At 53.9% G+C, this 19,365-nt stretch overlaps 2 protein-coding genes across 2 annotated transcripts; both read right to left on the bottom strand.

Moving 5' to 3' along the window:
• Nucleotides 1-6,303: 6,303 nt before the first annotated feature.
• Nucleotides 6,304-13,721, bottom strand: Tpgs1 (tubulin polyglutamylase complex subunit 1). The gene is made up of 2 exons (XM_036171420.1): nucleotides 13,317-13,721; nucleotides 6,304-7,044 (listed from the first exon to the last, which is right to left on the bottom strand). The coding sequence occupies exons 1-2, from the start codon at nucleotides 13,688-13,690 to the stop codon at nucleotides 6,507-6,509; spliced, it is 912 nt and encodes a 303-aa protein (XP_036027313.1). The 5' UTR covers nucleotides 13,691-13,721; the 3' UTR covers nucleotides 6,304-6,506.
• An 809-nt stretch (nucleotides 13,722-14,530) lies between these two features.
• Nucleotides 14,531-18,646, bottom strand: Madcam1 (mucosal vascular addressin cell adhesion molecule 1). Its single transcript, XM_036171418.1, is given in 6 exon segments — nucleotides 14,531-14,771; nucleotides 15,374-15,707; nucleotides 15,709-15,809; nucleotides 16,499-16,813; nucleotides 17,026-17,292; nucleotides 17,546-18,646. Coding segments are annotated over 6 exon segments (1,209 nt in total). The 5' UTR covers nucleotides 17,607-18,646; the 3' UTR covers nucleotides 14,531-14,640.
• Between the last annotated feature and the right edge of the window lie 719 nt (nucleotides 18,647-19,365).

Below are 19,365 nucleotides of genomic sequence, written 5' to 3'. Positions count from 1 at the left end.
GTGTGCGGCCATGTAATCTACGCACATGCGTGGAGTAGCCACATGCGGTCCTGTACGCATGCGCAGCTCACTCTTTTAAAAAGCCGGTGCCATGTTGCACAGGTCTCTCTTCTCTTCTCTTCTCTCTCCTTTCCTCCTCTCTCCTCTCCTCTCCTCTCCTCTCCTCTCCTCTCCTCACTCACGAGTGTGCTTCACACAGGCCTGTCACGTCTCCTCTATCCTATATTAATAAACAGCTCTTCTGTGGATTTGTCGTGTTCGGGACGTGTTCCTCGCGGGGTAAGAGCGCCAAAATAACTAACAGGGTGGAGACAGGATCTCACCCCTTTTCAGTCTGAGGAGTCATGGAGGTAACAGGTGACTTTGGCTAGCTCCTTCATTTCTTTGATCTTTCAGCATTTACCCCATATCTGACTCCAGGTTTTTATTATTAAGACTGATTAGAATTCATGCTACATTCTTTGTATAAAAAGATTCCTTTACTTGCAGTAACTAATCCTAAAGGTACACAAAGAAATGAAATTTGGCAAATGGATGTAGTTCATTTAGCAGAATTTAGAAAATTAAAATATGTTCATCATACCATTGATACATACTCTGGATTTCAATGGGCATCTGCCTTAAGTTCTGAAAAGGCTGATCCTATAATTACACAGTTATTAGAAACAATGACTGTAATGGGTATACTGATACAAATCAAAACTGATAATGCCCCAGCTTATATTTACAATAAAATGAAACTTTGTGTGTGTGTTGCTTTTTTTTTTTTTTTTGGTTTTTTGAGACCGGGTTTCTCTGTGTAGCTTTGCACCTTTCCTGGAACTCGCTTTGGAGACCAGGCTGGCCTCGAACTCACAGAGATCTGCCTGGTTCTGCCTCCCGAGTGCTGGGATTAAAGGCGTGCACTACCACTGCCCGGCCAGTGTGTGTGTGTTGCAACATAAAACACATTACGGGAATACCATATAATCCTACAGAACAAGCAGTTGTTGAAAGATTTAATTGCACTCTAAAGGAGATGCTTGTTAAACAAGGGGAATATGAGGACCCCCAGGGATAGACTACATAATGCTTTACTAACTGGATGTACATCTGAGGGTGAAGGAATGAATCCATTCATATCATGCTATGTTGCATGTCTCTTTATTCTCCTGCTTGTCTCTAAATCTACAGCTTCTTCTCAGCTCTCATTCTTAGCTCTTCTCTTGTCTAACTGTCCTTACATTTCTAACAGGAGACTCCTAACAATCCTGAGAAAAGTTTCAAAACCCTCAAGGTCATAGCACATTCCTAGAATAGACAATAAGGAGCAGATCCCTTACTGTGATAGTGCAAGGTTCTCAGGACCAGAGGGAGGGGGCACAGTGGCTGGTGCGACAAATTCTGAGACACAGCTTTTTATCAGCAGACTTGGCAAGCGAAGAATTGGCAGGCTTTTCTTAGGATGTTTTGTGTTAGTAACCTTGGTAGACACCTGTGACTCTGACCTTGTGCATAGCTGTGAAGTTTTAAATTCATGATCTATTTACAAAGGCCTTTAGTCTAGTTTGAATTTGCTCTGAGGTAAAATGAGCTAAATGTGTGCAGTTTGTGTTAGATTGGGGCGAGATTGCTATTTTTGTTTGTATGAGTAAAAGGAACAAGGCAGAGTTTGTCTACAGTCTTCTGGGACAATGGATCTGGCTATGAAGCATCTCCTAGTATTATATTTTCTATGTATCAAAATTACACAGCTAAATGAAAAGTCCTCTGACACCCACAGATGTATGGCCCATAAGATTGAGATGTAACCATGAGATCACATATACACATTTTATAGAAATACATGATAATGAAGAGATATCACAGCTGTTATTGCACAAGAAATTACAGATGAAGGCAACAGTATTCAGAGTTGGTGGCCTCCAGGTTAGCCCATCAGAGAACATTCCACTGGTGGGTTGACATCTGAATTATCAATTGCAGTAAACTGTGACAATGGCCTCTGATAGTGAGGGAACCATGGGCCTTGTGCATGGCAGGTGAAGACTCTGCCTACTGATCCAGTCTGACCTCCATGAACGTGGCTTCCCCAGTGACTCACATCAGTGTCCATGTTATCAAAAGTCCCCTCTCCTGCCTCAGCTAATTTTTGTCATGTGGAAAAGGACATGAAAACAACTCCGTCATTCGTTTCACTGTGCAAAAAGCCGTACTTGAGGGAGTAATCCACCCACTTGGGGGCCCAGAGGGCAGGCTTCTGGTCCCCTGGGGTTCCTGTGCAGCTAAGCATAGGGGAGAGAAAGGAGCCAGGGTTCAGGCACTTGGCTGGGCTGGGGAGGGGTGAGGTAGGGAGGTATAGGGCTGGGCTGAAGAGGGGTAGGGAGTGGCAGGGCTGGGCTGAGTTCAGTTGGGGGAGTGCATGTAGCTAGTAGAGCCGGCCCAGCACGCATGAAGCCCTGAATTCCAACCCCAGCACCACAGAAACCAGGCGTGGTGGCACACACCCATTGTCTCATCACTTGGGAGGTGGAGGCAGGATGATGAGGGGAAGGCTATCCTCAGCTACATAATGAATTAGCCAGTTTGTGTAGACGGGCTTTTCTTTGGGCCACTAGCTCACAAAAAAGACACAGAGGCCGGGCAGTGGTTATTTTTTGTTTTTGAGACAGGATTTCTCTGTGTAGCTTTCCTCCCACAGAGTGCACTCCTCTCTCTCTCTCTCTCTCTGTCTCTCTCTCCCTCCCTTCATTTCTCTCTCTCCCTCCCTTCATTTATCTCTCTCTCCCTCCCTCTCTCTCTCCCTCCCTCCCTCCCTCCCTCCCTCCCTCTCCCTCTCTCTCCCTCTCTCTCCCTCCCTCCATTTCTCTCTCTCTCTCTCTCTCTCTCTCTCTGTCTCCCTCCCTCTCCCTCCCTCCCTCTCCCTCCCTCCCTCTCCCCCTCTCTCTGTCTCCCTCTCTCTCCCTCCCTCCATTTCTCTCTCTCTCTCTCTCTCTCTGTCTCCTTCCCTCCCCCCTCTCTCTCTGTCTCCCTCCCTCTCTCTCCCTCCCTCCCTCTCTCTCCCTCCCTCCCTCTCTCTCCCTCCCTCTCCCTCCCTCTTTTTCTCTCTCTCTCTCCCTCCCTCTCCCTCCCTCTCTCTCTCCCTCCCCCCCCTCTCTCTGTGTCTCACCTTCCTCTTCATCTCTCTATTATAATAAACTCTCCACATGGATGCAGCATCTGGGTTGTGAATTAGTGGCCGCCGCCATGTCCGCATGGTGTACGATGTTTCTCTCCACGCGCTTTCGGGTCCCCTTGGTGTTTCCCCAGCACAATAATTCATAACAGAGAGGACATTAAAATGGAACAAACTAGAAATCCAGATGACTCCTCAGCTGAGTCTCCGATGCCAACTCTGTTTGCATGCCTTGTGACAAGATGGTGGCAGAGTTCAATCCAGGGCCTCCTAGTCAAGCATCCCAGCTTGTCTCCAGAGGTTCAGGCCACAATTTACAAGGTAGTTGTTGGGGGCACAGAGGTCCTGTACTCACAGAGAAGCACTAAGAGAACCAGCAATGTTTACCACACAGGGGTGTCTCCTCATTGGAGGAGATAAAATCAAATACCTGCATTCCATCCAGAAGGCTGAGAGTGGGTTTGTTAATGACCAGGTGACCTTTTTGCTATCTGTGGAAGCAGACCTCATTCCCCTTTTGCTATAGAGGAAGACCTTACTCAGATTCCCCAGAATGATTATTCCAGACTCATCCCTGTTAGGATTCCTGGCCACTCCCCCAGCTACATGATGGCCGTGCATGCGCTGTCCAGCAGCCAGGCAAGATGCTCAGTCATCCTAGGGCCTTACTCCTATGTAATCTATTTGCATGTGTGGCGTAGCTACGTGAGCCCATATGTGCTTATGTGTGTGTGTGGGACTTATAAAAGTGAATTCCTGCTGGGCGGTGATGGTGCACGCCTGTAATCCCAGCACTCGGGAGGCAGAGGCAGGCGGATCTCTGTGAGTTCGAGGCCAGCCTGAGAACTAGTCCAGGACAGGCTCCAAAGCTACAGAGAAACCCTGTCTCGAAAAACAAAACAAAAACAAAACAAGCGAATTCCACCCATTCCTTCCCTCTCTTCCTGTAGTCATTCCAGAGGCCTCTGCGCACCCCTTCTGTTCCCTCCCTTCCCTTAATACACTCTTACCGTGGGTTTTCTTGTGCCGTGTGCCTTCTCTTGCATGGTAAACAGCGCCACTTAATAAATCACAGTCCCTCCCTAGATGTTACCCATCCTTAGGGGGGATGTCTAAAGCACTCTATGGCCTGCTGACCTTTACACTCTCTCTCCCAGAGATCACACTACATTCTAGGCCTTTTAGCTACAGAAGCCACCTTCATGATCACATGGACTTTGTAAAGGAGTTTCTTTGTAGTCACACCTTAAGCTTTATTCTACACCTGGAATTGCACTGATTGTACCCTGGAAACCTTTCCCCCAATTGTACTGTTTTAAATATGCTGACAATGAACATCCAGGTATTTGACTCCCGAAGTCTGGTCCAGGCTGATGAAGTCAATCTACTCCAGGTTTTCATTCTCATCTCTCTGAGAGGTATGCTTCCCTGCTTGACACCTGCAGGGACCCCCCCCCCCCCCAGCAGGTCATGGGTGATCTGTGACAGGTACAGTGCCAGGAGGCGGAGAACAGGAGGGGCCTTGCTCAGGAGGCTACAGTTGGGTTGCATCTGGTCTGCTCACTGCTGGGCACCCCAAACCCCACTCCACCCTCACCCCTGGCATCCAGGTTCTGCTCAGGGTACCCTTCCCCCAGCCCCAGGGGCTTCTTCACACAGCAGGGGAGCCAAGTCCTGCAGGATGGCATTCGTGAGCTAGCAGAGGCTATGAGGTTGTCAGCAGAGGCTATGAGGTTGTCAGCAGAGGCTATGAGGTTGTTATTCCTGTCACTGGTGTCCTGGCCATGGCGAGAGGGCACTGATTCTCCCTCTTACCTACCTAGTGAGCTCCTGGGGAGTTAGGGCACTGAGGAAGTTTCTGGCAATCTCTCATCTAGTCAGTGTTGATTGGCTCGTGTCCCAGAAATGCTGAGAGATGGGACAGGTTCATCCTGTCTCTACTCAGTCATGGGATTTAGAAAGCATCCGTGCAGTTGGGCAAGGTAGTGCCTGGTATCACTCAAGCTGAATGGGAAGGTGAGGCAGGAGGGTTATGAGTTCAAGCCAGCGGAGGCAACTTAGTGAGACCTTGTCTCAAAATAACAAGGGTGAGTTCCAGGAAAGGTACACAGAGAAACCCTGTCTCGAAAAACCAAAAAAAAAAAAAAAAAAAAAAAAAAAAGAATAACAAGAGGGGGTAAGATGGCTCAGCAGGTAAAGGCACTTGCCACCAAAACTGACCTGAGTTCAGTTGGTGTAAGGGTCCTCTAATCTTCACACACAAAATTAAAAAAAAGAAAAAAAGACTCCAAGAAGGCTGAGGGCCTGGCTAAGGAATAGAGACCCTGCCAGGAACTCCCCAGTGCGGGCTGGGGGCGTGGCCAGGGTGGGGCCCCGCCCAGAATCCCCAGTGAGGGGCTGGGGGCGTGGTCAGGGTGGAGCCCCGCCCAGAATCCCCCAGTGAGGGGCTGGGGGCGTGGCCAGGGTGGAGCCCCGCCCAGAATCCCCCAGCGAGGGCTGGGGGCGTGGTCAGGGTGGAGCCCCGCCTAGAATCCCCAGTGAGGGTCTGGGGGCGTGGTCAGGGTGGGGCCCCGCCCAGAATCCCCAGTGAGGGCTGGGGGCGTGGTCAGGGTGGAGCCCCGCCCAGAATCCCCAGTGAGGACCTTATGAGTGGAGTTCTTGTTGCAGAACAGAATATTTGTTAAACAATGTAAAGGTGTGTTGAAGAATAGCTGTTTAACTATGTAAAGATGTGTTACTGCTTTACCTTGCCTGACTAAGGCATCTGAGTGGTCTGATAAAAAGCTGAATGGCTAATAGCTAGGCAGAGGAGGGACAGGTGGGGCTGTCAGGCCGAGAGGAAAGGGGGCCAACCATCCTAAGGCCGGTCAGCCAGGCACAGAGGAAGCGTGAAAGCAGGGTGGACAGTAGTAGATGAGGTAATGGAGCCTCAGAGCCACACATGGGTTGGGTTAAAGAAAAAAACTAGCTAGCTAGAACCAAGTCTAAGCTAAGGGCGAGTATTCATAATTAGTCTCCATGTCTTGATTTGGGGCTGGTGGTCTAAGGAAGTTACCAGTTCTGACATCAGCAGAGATATGTTCTTGGGTTGGGAGGAACCTGCAGTGCCTGGCAATGGCTAGGGAGCTGCACACAGGCGACCAGCAAGGCTGGGTCTTTTCAGATTTTATTTCTGTGAGTAGGGAAGACAGGCCAGTACAGAGGGGACTGAGCCGAAGGTGCTGGTCCTGCAGGGTCCACCCAGGTCGCCCTCCCTGGGTGAGGGCCCTGTGCAGGTTGTCTGGACACCGGTTTGCTGATCCCAAGTCCACGCCTTCCCGGGGAGGTGGCGGGGTGTGCGTGTGTCCTGGACTCAGCCCACCGGCTTGACCTTGGCGATGAAGAGGGCGGCAGCCTTCTCCAGGAACTCCTCGCGGGACATGGGTGCGCTGGGCCGCCGTCCAGCCGCCGCCCTGTCCAGGGCTCGTGCCAGATTGTCGGGGCCCAAGCGGGAACCGGCCTCTAGGTAGTGTGTGGGCGTCGCCGCCAGGTCTTCCGTGCCCAGCGCACCCTCCAGCGTGTCCAGCACGGCCTGGCCCACACGCCGATCGGCCACCGCCAGGCCCGGGTCCTCCAGCAGCTGGAAGAGGGCGCCGGCGCGGGCCACAAACTCCAGCAGCACAAAGCATGACAACATGCCGGCCCGGAAGATGCCCAGCGGCACAGCCTCGTGGTCCCGGCACTGGATCTTGCGCAGAAGCGGTGCCACCACCTCCTCGGGTGCCCCGCCGTCCCTGCACACGCGCTTCAGCAGCTCGCTGTATGTGCGCCCATCCAGCCCAGGCTTCTTCTTGCGGCCGCTGGCGCTCAGACACTCGTAGGCCACGCTCACGTTGTTGTTGAAGGCGGTCCTGCGGGGACAGTGGGGTGTCAGGAGGCCCCCATTCTGGCCAGCCACCCAGAGCCTTTCCACACCTTCCCAGCACCCCAGCTCCTCATTTTTCTGCCCCTCCCTCCAGAGCACCAGGCATGGAGGAACCCCAAGTATTTGCTTTCTTCAGATTTATTTAAGGGGCTGCAGAGACGGTTCGGTTGGTAGGCCTGCATTTGCCGAAGACCGGGCTAATTCGCAGCACCACATGGCAGCTCACTTGTAACTCAAGTCCCAGGGGATCTGACGCCCTCTTCTGGCCTCCGAGGCACCAGGCATGCACATGGTGCACAGACATACATGCAGGCAAAACACCCATACATATAAAATCAAATTTAAAAGAATATTTAAGATGAAAGTGGTAGAGCAGGGCCTGGAGAGATGTCTCAGAGGTTAAGAGCACTGGCTGCTCTTCCAGAGGACCCAGGTTCAATTCCCAGCACCCACATGGCAGTTACAACTGTCTGTAACTCCAGTTCCAGGGGACTGGACACCCATGGCAAAACACCAATGCACATAAAGTAAAAATAAATAAATTTAAAAAAGGAAGTGGTAGAGCAATCTTTTAATCCCAGCACTCAGGAGGCAGAGGCAGGAGGATCTCTGTGAGTTTGAGGCCAGCCTGGGCTACATAGTGAGACCTTGTCACAAAACCAATTCATTATTAGGCGTAACCGTATGTATGTATGGGTGGCCAGAGGGCAATCCTTTAGAGTTGGGTCGCTTCTGTTTTCACATGGCTTCCAGAAACTGAATGAATTCACGGGTTGGGGATTTAGCTCAGTGGTAGAGTGCTTGCCTAGCAAGCGTAAGGCCCTGGGTTCGGTCCTCAGCTTAAACAAAGAAACAAACACACAAACAAAAAACCAAAAACTAACTGAATGAATTCAAGTCGTCAAAATTCGGCAAGCACCTTTACTGGATGAGCCATCGGGGGTTCTGTTTGAGCAGAGTCTCATGTAATCTGATCCTCCTGCCTCCACGTCCTGAGTGCACCATGTCCACTTTATGTGGTGCTGGGGCTGGAACCAGTGACTGTTCTGCCAACTGGGCCCCATCCCAGACACAGTATGCACCTGGTAAGTGCCCATTCAACCACCAGCAGACATGTTGGGGTGTCTATCACTCACTGTGCCCCCAGCACACGGCTGCAGGGGGAGGGTACACCAGTCCTCACTGCCATCATGTACACACCTAAGCCTTACTGGGGTGTCTTCATGCAGTCATCCTGTGATAAGCCAGCTGTTTGTTTGTTTGTTTGTTTTTGTTTTTTTGGAGACAGGGTTTCTCTGTGTAGCTTTGTACCTTTCCTGGAACTCACTCTGTAGCCCAGGCTGGCCTCGAACTCACGGAGACCCGCCTGGCTCTGCCTCCCAGTGCTGGGGTCACAGGCGTGCTCACCGCCGCCCGGCTAGCTGTTTATTTTGAAGCAAGGTCTCTCAATAGCTGAGCCTTGAGCCCATGATCTCCCTGCATCAGCCACCATGGCTTGTAATTAAAGGTTTATTGAGACACAAACTGGCCAGTTCTGACATGAACCCGTGGCTAGGTCACATTCTCAACTGACAGCTAGTGAGCAGACAGGGCATGCTGAGTCAGGTGGTTCCTTCCCTGACCCCAGGGTGTGGTCCCTCCTTGTGAGAAATCGAGGCTCTGAGTAGGCTGATAGTCTCACTGCAGGACCCAGAGAGTAACTACCTGCCTTACTCTGGTCCTTGTGTGGCTCAGATTCACAATGAGGGTGGTCTGCTCCATCCTGACCTGCTGGGGTCATCTTCTAGAGACCTTCATGTAGAGGTGCTTAATAAATCCTAGCCAGCTGCAGCGCCCAGAGAACCAACTGTGTGTCTTTTGTGAGTAACTTAGCAGGGCCCCAGCTGTGTTGAGAGCCACGGAGACTCTGGGGCTGTTTGTCATAACAGCACAACACGGCTCTTCCTGACTGATACTCCGGTTGACATATGGCCACTTGCTCTCTTCTCCTGATGCTGCCTTCTCTGGCAGTGACCTCCAGGGGTAAAAGGCCTGGGCCCTTGCTCTGTTCCTGGACCAGGTCCAGACCTGTCTCCCAGGGTCACTGGCTTTCTGTCGCTGCTGCCTCTGTGAGCCTTGTTCTGCTTATCCAAGGAGTGCAAACTCCAATTCTGCAACCCCAGACTCTTGGGAGGATGGACACGATCTTGTGCTGGCACAAGGGAGGGCTCCAGCCACCTTGCCCTTGGCTGTTTACAGCACTGGTCAGGTAACTATGGCCTGGTACAAGGACACCCACCTCTCGGATGGCTCACATCCTCTCCTGGGGATCCCCACTGAGTCACTGAGAGGTGAGGGGGGCGGAGACAAGGTGGTGAGCTGCAGAGCTTGGAGAACTGTGGCTCCACTTTGCAGTTCTTTCTGCTGAGTGCTCCCACTGTGCACAGGGGGAGGGGCGAACCTCCCTCTGCCTGCCAGTGGCTTTCCCTGGAGTGGGGCTGCACGATGCATGGGGGCACAGACCCTGTTCCAGCTCTCCTCTGCACTCAGAGAGCTCCTGGCTCTTGAGCACCCTGCAGGGAGTGGGGTGCCTCATGGAGAGTGGCTGTGCCTGAAGGGAGGCGTATGCTGGATTGTCCTCAGTGTGACCAGCTAGTGACTCAGTTATTTTAGATCATTACGTTGTACATGATCCTAGAACTGAGTCCCTGACAGACAGGGACAGCATGGCCGGTGCCCCCCCCCCCCCCCCCCGTCAGCAGCACAGCAGCCAGGAAGGTGTGCAGGGTCCTGTCGCATGGATCTGACTCCTGGCTTCCCCTCGTGGCCAAGGCTTCAGTCATCTGGGGTGAAGAGTGATCTTAAGTGCTCACAGGCTGCTGGGGAGGTGACCGATGGGGACACCAGGCTATATAGAGGCCTGGGAGGGACTTGAGACGCGTAGCCCCTCAACTCCAGAGAAGTGGCTCTGCTGACAGGACGTCAGTGGCTGCCATGTGTGGTGGCTCAGGCTGAGCACTGCACAAGGACCCACTCTCTTCATAGACATCCATCATGGGGTCTGAAGTGGGGAGCGGTGATGGGGGGGGGGGGGGGAGAGGCCTAGCTCTGTGACATCAGACACAGACACAGCTGTGGCTTCTGGGTCCACCCTTGGCTGCATCTCTGGGGACCCCACCTGCCTGCTGGCTCCTTTCCATGTCCCCTGCTGTCCTGAGCTGCCAACAGTTAGTGGTATAACACTAGATCCTGGGGTGAGCAGTGACCCCCAAGTTCACATCCATAAACCTCAGAATGTGGTAAACACACAGCTTTCATGGCTTCAGCTGCTTAAGATGAGGCTGTGTCAAAGGATGCCAGGCACGGAGCAACGGTTGGCAGGGCACAGAGACCTGGTGACATGGTCACAAACCCTGCCCCAGATCCTCAGGGGGGCTGTGACTTCAACTCACAATGTTCTTGTTTTAAATCACTAAGTTGACTGCTTTTCACCCTTGTGTTGGAGCCCACTAGGTTTCCTAGTGGCTGTACCCTGCAGGACTGCATGGACCACAGGCCTGGGTACCAGGTGATTGTACCTAGGAAGAGGGAGGGCTTTTGCCCCACCCCTTGGCATTGCTATAAATAGACCTTTGGAATACAGTTCTGGGCCGGTGGATAAGGATCCAGGCCCACCCGAGTCTATCCTGCGTTTTCTCTCCCCTCTATTTCTAACTAAGTCACTTATTCCTCATTCCTCCAGAGTCTCTGGGGGTAAATAATGGTGGGGGCTGGTCCCCCACACCCCTGGGAGACTCTCTTCTAGACAGATGCCCCAGGAGGCAGTTTGTTCCTGGCCCCTCCTTCCCTGGGGCACCTCAGGGTGCAGGCCTGTGTGCATGCTCCTCTGCTGATGTTGTGGAAGATGTGTCACATTTGTTTCTGCTGCGGACTATCACTTTAACTATGTAAAGAAAGATGTGTTACATTTGTTTCTGCTGTGGACTATCACTTTAACTATGTAAAGAAAGATGTGTCACATTTGTTTCTGCTGTGGACTATCACTTTAACTATGTAAAGAAAGATGTGTTACATTTGTTTCTGCTGCGGACTATCACTTTAACTATGTAAAGAAAGATGTGTTACATTTGTTTCTGCTGTGGACTATCACTTTAACTATGTAAAGAAAGATGTGTTACATTTGTTTCTGCTGTATTTGTTTAACTATGTAAAGATGTGTTACTGTTTCACCTTGCCTGCCTAAGACACCTGATTGGTCTAATAAAAAGCTGAACGCCAATAGCTAGGCAGTAGAGGGCTAGGTAGGGCTGGTGGGCAGAGAGAAGGAGGGGGACGGAACCTAGGAATGAGAGAGAAAGAAAGGGAGACGCCTGGGGCCAGACTCCAGGCAGCAGCCAGCCAGACAGGAGGAAACAGTAAAAGATAAACAGAATGAAAGGTAAAAAGCCAGAGGCAAAATGTAGATGGGCTAGCAAGAAACAAGCCTAAGCTAAGGTTGTGAAAGACCCCCCGGCACCCCTATAGTAATGCTATGTTTGCAAGGCTTATAAGGGAACAAAAGACAGTTCCAGGAAATAGAATGGCCCCACCGCAGCCCAGATAGCCGATAGATAAGCAGGATGTCAGGGGCAGACTGCCTGGCGTCAGTGCGGGAGGGCCAGAGCAGCTGGAATTCTAGATAGGGGTTGAGCCAACACACATATCTGGTTACCAAGGGAAAAACCCACAAACCGCCCTGAGCCTAAGTTCACACCCCATTTGATTTATGCTCATATATTCGCGCCTCACTTTGACAGAGCTTTGTCCAATTAGAACCCTTTGACTATTCGCGCCTCACTTTGAATTGTCCAATCAGAGCTTTGTCCAATTAGAACCCTTTGACTATTCGCGCCTCACTTTGACAGAGCTTTGTCCAATTAGAACCCTTTGACTATTCACGCCTCACTTGAATTGTCCAATCAGAGCTTTGTAACCATTCGCGCCTTGTTTAAATTATCCAATCAGAACCCTTTGACTAATGCTTTCCCGCGCTTCTTGCTATAAAAACCCATCTTACCAACCCAGAGGCGCGCAAGTTTTCCGAGAGACTTGGTTGCCCCAGGTACCTGTGTTTAAATAAACCTCGTGCTGTTGCATCTGATCCGTGGTCGCTGCGTGCTCCTTGAGCCGGGGGTCTCTCCTGAGGGGAGACCTCTCCGGGGGTCTTTCAGTTGAGCGTTCATAACTAATACTAAGTCTCCGTGTCATGATTTGGGAGTTTGTTGGTGGCCCAAAAGAAAGCCTGCCACACAGATGCCTTCAGTCTTCCCACTCACATGCCCCAGTGCCGTCTCAGCTGTAGACTCTGTCCACCTTCTTGCTCCAGCTCCTCACCAAGTGATCAGCAACCTTCCAGAACCACTGACCTCCCAGCCTTTGTGCCTGTCCGACCGACCGTACCCTCCCCGGCCCCATCAGCCCGTCCTGCTCCACCCTACCCTGCCCGGCCGTCGTCTGGGGATCCCGAGTCCTCTGCCCCTGGTGCAGAGGTGTCTGCCTGGCTCTGATCCACCCCTACTCTGCCCAACTTGTTCCAGCTTCTCTGGGACTCCCTTGGGGAAAGCCGGGGTCATTGCTGCCCAACATCTTCTGAGTCCTCCTCCATGCACCCTTTGTAAGCACTTCCGAGCTGAGACCCCAGACACCAGCTCACGCACTTTCTCACTCTGGTCAACTCCCCATCCACTATGCCTGAAGTGCCCCTCACTCATCTTCTCCACTAGAACTATTCTCACTGGGACACAGAGCGACTGCCGAGCTCCAGGCCTCCGTGCAGGGTTCACACCTGGCTCTGGACCAGCCTGTGCTCCGCGGGGTGGGGCCTCAGTACACAGGCTGCCCATCTCCGGGACAAGCACCGCAGCTATTTATGCTCTGACTGCAGGGATGGCTTCTTGACCTCCAAAACCCTGGGCTGCGAGGAGAAACTGAGCACAAGCTCAAACGCAAAAACCCACTAGGCCATAATCACCTGGAAGCTCCAGCAAAGATGAACTACAATTCCCAATACTTCCTACCAGGACCACAATTCCCGGCACAGCCCGCGATGACAGCGGCCGGAACCTACGAGAAGCATGCCGGGAGCTGTATTCCGGACGCTACACCGCCCTAAACGGACCACTTCCGAGAAAAGAGGACAGACTACACTCCCGGATGTGCCCCGCGCCGGCGGTGGGTTGAGCCCGCGCGGGGCCTGTCGGGAGGTGTAGTCCAGGCACCCCGCCCGCCATGGGTCCGCACCTCTGCGAGTGGTGAGCCAGGCGAAGGTGCCACAGCGCGCGGCCCAGGCGCTGCTGCTGCAGGAGGAGCTGGCCTGGGGGCTCCCCGGCGCCGCCGTTGGCTGGCGAGCGCAGGCCCATGTTCTCGAAGTAGTGCGCCAAGAAGGCGATGGGCTCCTCGGGCCGCGTCTCCAGCACCTTCAGTAGGGCCGCGCGCAGCATCTCTGTCACGCCGACCTGCCGTAGGAAATCCTCCTCGCTCTCAGCCGCCGCCGCCGCCTGGGACACCGACGTCCGGCCGCTGTCCGCGAAACTGGCCGCGGGTGCTACTGCCGGCCGCCGCTTCTCCACTGCCGCCATCTTTGCTGAGGGCAGCGGGACCGGAAGCGCTGCCATAATTCACGGCGCGACAAAGCATCCTCCTTGGGCGGCCATGTCTGTTAAGGGCAGAGCTGAGACTTCCTCTCTGACAGAGTCTGGGCAGTGACAGGCACAGGCTACCTATCCCCCTATGCCCTAACTGGTATTCTCCGTTTACGTCTCTGCTGGTACTCCATGACTGCATCTCTTAACTTCGGTCTGGAATCATGTGCTTGCCAGACTTCAAAATGGTCCCCCAGGAAGGGCTTGGTTTCTGGCTTGAAGCGCGATTGCTTGCCATCTTGGTAGTGGGCAAGCCTTCGTAAGCATGGTCTCCTAGCAACCAGGCTCCTTGGGTACCAAAGAAACCCCATCTTGGTGCGCGGGGGTTCGTCCACCGAGAGTCTAGGACTGAGGGCGGGATTCAGATCCTTTTCTGCGTCTAGTCGCAGATGGTGCACTCGGCTTGGGCGCTGCCGGGATTTCGGCTTCACTTCGCGGGTCTCCACCAGATTCCCGTCCCGGGCTGTTAGTTACGTTTCCTGACCACCAGGGGGTGCTGTCGCTGTAACTACGTTGTGGCTCTCCACTGCCCTTGCACGGCTCTCTTCTGTCTGCTACCTTCATCCCCTTGCCCCCCACACCCCGTCTCGGTGTTTGCCCAAGCTGCACCCCCCCAAGTACTTTTTTCCCAGGCCGTTGGGTGCATCCTTAGTTACTCGTAGGAAGCGCAGGCGTTTCCCAGCCTAGCATCCTGCTCGGGCCTGCCAAGATAGCCTGGGGTGTATGCCCGTCTCCAGGGACCCCGGGTGTAGGACTGAGAGATGCGCAAAGCTTCTCTATTTTACAGTACGACAGGACACACCAGTGGCCAGATAAGGGGCCTTTATTCTGCGCAGGGCGAGCAGCTGGAAGGAACTTGTAGATGTGCTGACCACCAAGGAAAGGGGCCACACTCTAACATCTTGACTACCCCAAACCCAGCTTCACAGGAGTGTGCACGAGCTGGTGTCTGGGGGAACACTTGGCCGGTAGCGTTTCCACAGGCGGTAGGCAAGGAAGGCCAGCGCGAGCAGCCCCAACACCAAGCTGCCAATCCATAGGGTGATGTCGGAGGCTGAAAGAGTAGCATAAGGGTATCATGAGCCCCGGTGCCTGCAGGCCCCACTGCGGGAACTGTACATAGGCCCTATGGTTTACAAGTGGACTCCCCAACTAATTAATGTGTTTTAAAACTTAACCATTGAAACAGGTGTAGGGGTGCACACCTGTCATCCCAGCACTTATGGGCTGAGGCAGGAGGATCAGCTATACACCAAGTCTGAGGCCAGCCTCAGCCTTGTGAAACCAACATTAAAAAACTTTTTTTTTTCTTTTAAAAAACTATCTGGCCATCTCTCTTCACCGTCTGTTTCACAGAATCTGTGTCTGTGAGGTGCTTCAAAGCCTAAGTTCTTTCACAGCCAGGAAAGCATACTGAACTGAGGCATGGCACAGAAACCCAACTAGTTTGTTTTTGATTTTTTTCGAGACAGGGTTTCTCTGTGCAGCCCTGGCTGTCCTGGATCTCACTCTGTAGACCAGGCTGGCCTCGAACTCACAGAGATCTGCCTGGCTCTGCCTCCCGAGTACTGGGATTAAAGGTGTGGCCACCACCGCCCCAACCCAACTATCATTTTAATCCGATATGCCCGTCCCTCCCAGGGCCCCAGCACTCACAGGGTTTTGGGAACACCTGACTGGAGACATACAGACTGGCTACCTGCCCCCCGGGGTCCAGGCGGCACTGGAACCAGCCCTCAGGAATGGGACCTGGGGGAGGCACGCTTAGCCATGCCTGAGCCCCGGCCTCCCTCTTGTGGTAGGCTGCCAGGTTGCCAGGAGCCAGGAGCCAGTGCACAGTCACTCCAGGCCCACAGGGTGCCTCACAGAGCAGCTGCCAGACGGCCTTCTGGTCCTGGTGGATCTCGGGATAGCAAGTTCCAGCGGAGCGCAGAGTCCTAGGGCTAAATGTGGGACGAGGAGGGGCAGCCGGCAGGGTTGTGCTGTTGGGGAGCCCCAGTGGAACTGGCCTCAGTAGTGTGTGATGAGGTCAGGATGTAGGGCTTGGCAGAGGTGGTGGTGGGGGGCTCTGGTGAGGTCCGGCTCTGTGGGACTGCAAACAGAATGTTCTTCTGTGGCCTCGGGCCTCTCTCCGGCCCCAGTTTCTTCATCTGCAGCCCGGTGTTAGGACAGAACCCCCTCTCCCTCCCTACCCCCCACTCTCATCCCTCTCACTCAAGTGACACAGGGCATCGTAGTGGCTGGGCCAGGAGACGGAGACACAGACAACTCCCCGGGTCCTCTAGGAGTCTACTAGGCCACTGCTTATTAATTTTGGTTTTCTGAGACAGGGTTTCTCCGTGTAGCTCTGGCTGTCCCGGAACTCACTCTGTAGCCCAGGCTGGCCTCGACTCAGAGATTCACCTGCCGCTGCCTCCCAGATGCTGGGATTAAAGGCTAGGCCACTGTTTATAAAGCACCTATAGTGTGCCAAGTCCTTGAATCTGCTCAGCCCGAATGTGTAGAATACCTACTGAGTTCAGGACCTGTCTTGCGTCTCCTTGGCAGTGTTTATGAGACACCCAGTGAGTGTTGGCCCCCACCCTAGTCTTTCAGGACAGAACAGGAAATGATGGAGATCTCACTTTGGAGTTGGCGCAGAGTAGGCCCTCATCTTTTGAATTAGTCTTTTTTCCAGCTGCCTCACGGGGCAGATACTGTGACCAATTCTCTTGGGCATCTCCAGGTGGGGACACACAATCCTGGCTCAAGCTCCAGAGTAGCCAAGCCCAGAGGACTTACCTGCAAGGCCCCTTTTGTGGGTTAGCACCAGGTTGGGCAGCTGCATGGTGACCTGGCAGTAGAGGGCGGGAGGGCCAGGGGTCTCCAGGGAGGGTAGTAGCCAGCGCTGTGTCACTCGGAGCAGTGGCGTGCCCTCGGCCTCCTGGGTCTCCTCCTCTTGCTCTGGTTCCAGGGCCTGGGCCCCCTCCAGTCTCTGGTCTCCCAGTAGCAGGGTGAAGGAGAGAATGTCTGGGCCTGGGGGCCAGATGTTGTGGGCCGTGCAGGACACCTCTTGGTCCTGTCCTGACCAAGACACCACCAGCTGGTCTGGGAAGGCTGTGGATGGAAGATGGAGCCCAGGGCTGAGCCAGGAGGAGGAGGTAGGTTTGGTTGGGGTGATGATGCAGCTATGTGCCTTAGGTGTCTGGGACAGGAAGGGCGGATGTGTCAGCGGTCTGGGGTTCAGGGACCTGGTGATGGCATTGGTGTGGTGCAAGGTCCTGATACCCCTGGCTAGGTGGTACCTAGAAGGGCAGAGTGGGCCTCACCGTACACAATGATCTGCACAGAGTGCTGGAAGCTTCGGCCTCCACAGGAGCCCACACACAAACGTGTGTCAGCGTCTGTCAGAAGGCCATGTATGGAGAGGGTGCTGCTGCCTGGGAGGTTCTGCACATTGCCCAGGTCGGTGTCCAGGCCACGCCACTGTGCCTGGGCTACACCCTCGTCACAGGGCAGGCTGCAGTTGAGCTGGAGGGATGTGCCTTTGGCCACAGCCACCACAGGATCTGGGGGATCCACATGGAGGGACTGGCCTGAGGGGAAACAACATTAAACTCCTGTTGGGCAACTGGGTCCCAGATTCCAGTCCTGAACCTTGACCCTGGGTTGAGACCCCAGGGCTCTAGACCTCTGCCCAAGGTCACTGGCCTTGACTAGGGAGCAACCAGAGCCCTACATCCCCGGGCCAGCCTCTCAAAGCCCTAGGCTTTCATAGCACCCCCAAGCTCTTTCCCTTGTGCCCACTCATCTCCCGAAGCCCCCTCCCCTCCCCACACCCCTGCTCACCACTGCCAAGCTGGAAGGGCGCCATGGCCAGGGCCAGCAGGAGGACCAGGCTGGACTCCATGCCGTCCCCCTGTCTTGTGACCGCCAAGGGAAGGGTTTAAATAGCAGTGGGCTGGCGGCTTCCCGCCCCCGTCTTGAGACCCTGCCTCTCCTCCCCCTTCTCCCTACTCTGTGGGAGTTTCCCAGGGGGCTTTCCCAGCCCGACCTCCACTCTACAGGAGGCAGAGAGACAGAGGCCAGAGGTGAGACAGGGACCCGGGAACACAGGCGGAACAGACGAGCAGGGAAGGTCTGGGAAGGCTCCAGGTCCCAGTTCTACAGACGGGAAGGCTGAGAGGCTGGGGTCACCATGGTGGGTCAAGTGCATGGAAATCAGCCAGTCTTAGACTGCTCCACCCCGGCCGACTTGAGCTCTGACTTCATTTCCAGAGGTGGCCACACGAGAGCGGCAGAGAGGCCAGACTCGGTTCTGGATGGTGGGGTCCCCTGCAGCCATGTCCAGAGTGGGGGGTTTCTCCTGGGGCAGAGTTCTACCTGATGTGTCGGTGTCTGGGACAAGTCATCAGTTATCCCCAGGCTGTGTCCTTTCAATGCATAAGACCTTGCAGGCCCAACATTGCCTGGGGTCTGGAGCTGGCTCGCTTTTGCCATGTCTGGGGTAGATCCTGGGCCTCAGCGCTGAGTTCTGAGACTCTCTCACACACTCCCACTTTCCTCCAAGATCAGCACACCGTCCCTCCCATGTTTTGCTCTTGGCCTAGACTCTTACTGAGGGACACCTGTCTACATATCAACACCTCCCAGGTTGTACTGCTCCCAGAGAAGAAAGGCTAGAGTCCTGTGTCCTTCCTGCCTCAGGCGGCCACAGGACCTTTGCACAACTGCTCTGCCCCTCCAGTCTCCAAGACCCTCCCCCTCCTCTGCCTTCCTAAGACCTCTGTGGAGGCCAAGTCTTCAGACACTTGAAGGCTGTCTCCACCAACATAGGGAGTGTGCTTGCCTAGGGTTTTGGCAACTTGACATAAGCAGAGCCATTTGGGACGAGAGAACTTCAGTTGGAAAAAATGCACCACCAGGTTGGTCTGTAGTCAAACCTACAGACTTTTGGGGGTATTTTTTTGTTTGTTTTGTTTTTCCAGACAGGGTTTCTCTGTGTAGCCCTGCCTATCCTGGATCTCGCTCTGTAGTCCAGGCTGGCCTCGAACTCACAGAGATCCACCTGCCTCTGCCTCCCAAGTGCTGGGGTTAAAGATGTATGTCACCACCACCCAGTTGGGTTGTGCAGGTGTATTTTTGATCAATGATTGACGTGGGAGGGCCCAGCCATCCCTCGGCAGGGAGGTGGGCCTGAGTGCTATAAGAAAGCAGACTGAGCCGAGCAGTGGTGGCACACTCCTTTAATCCCAGCACTGGAAGGCAGAGCCAGGTGGATCTCTGTGAGTTCGAGGCCAGCCTGGTCTACAGAGTGAGTTCTGGGACAGGCACCAAAACTACACAGAGAAACCCTGTCTCAAAAAATGAAAAAACAAAACAAAACAAAAAGCAAAAGACTGGGCAAGCCATGGGGAGCAAGCCAGTAAGCCGCTCCCTCCACGGCCTCTGCATCAGCGCCTGCCTCCAGGGTCCCGCCTCCAGGGTCCTGCCTTGGCTTCCCTTCATGAGGGACAGTGATCTGAAATAAACACTTTCCTCCCTAAGCTGCCTTGGTCATGGCAGTTTATCACAGCAGCAGAAACCCTCACTATACAGGGTGAGACTTTGTCTGTGCCTGCCATGACCCCTGACCCCTACCCCGCCGGCAGACTGTCAGGATCTTCTTA

This window comes from Onychomys torridus, chromosome 21 (genome assembly GCF_903995425.1).
Source record: "Onychomys torridus chromosome 21, mOncTor1.1, whole genome shotgun sequence".
Taxonomy (NCBI): Eukaryota; Metazoa; Chordata; class Mammalia; order Rodentia; family Cricetidae; genus Onychomys; species Onychomys torridus.
Note: the sequence above shows the minus strand (reverse complement) of the source record. Positions and strands in the feature narration are given on the sequence as shown.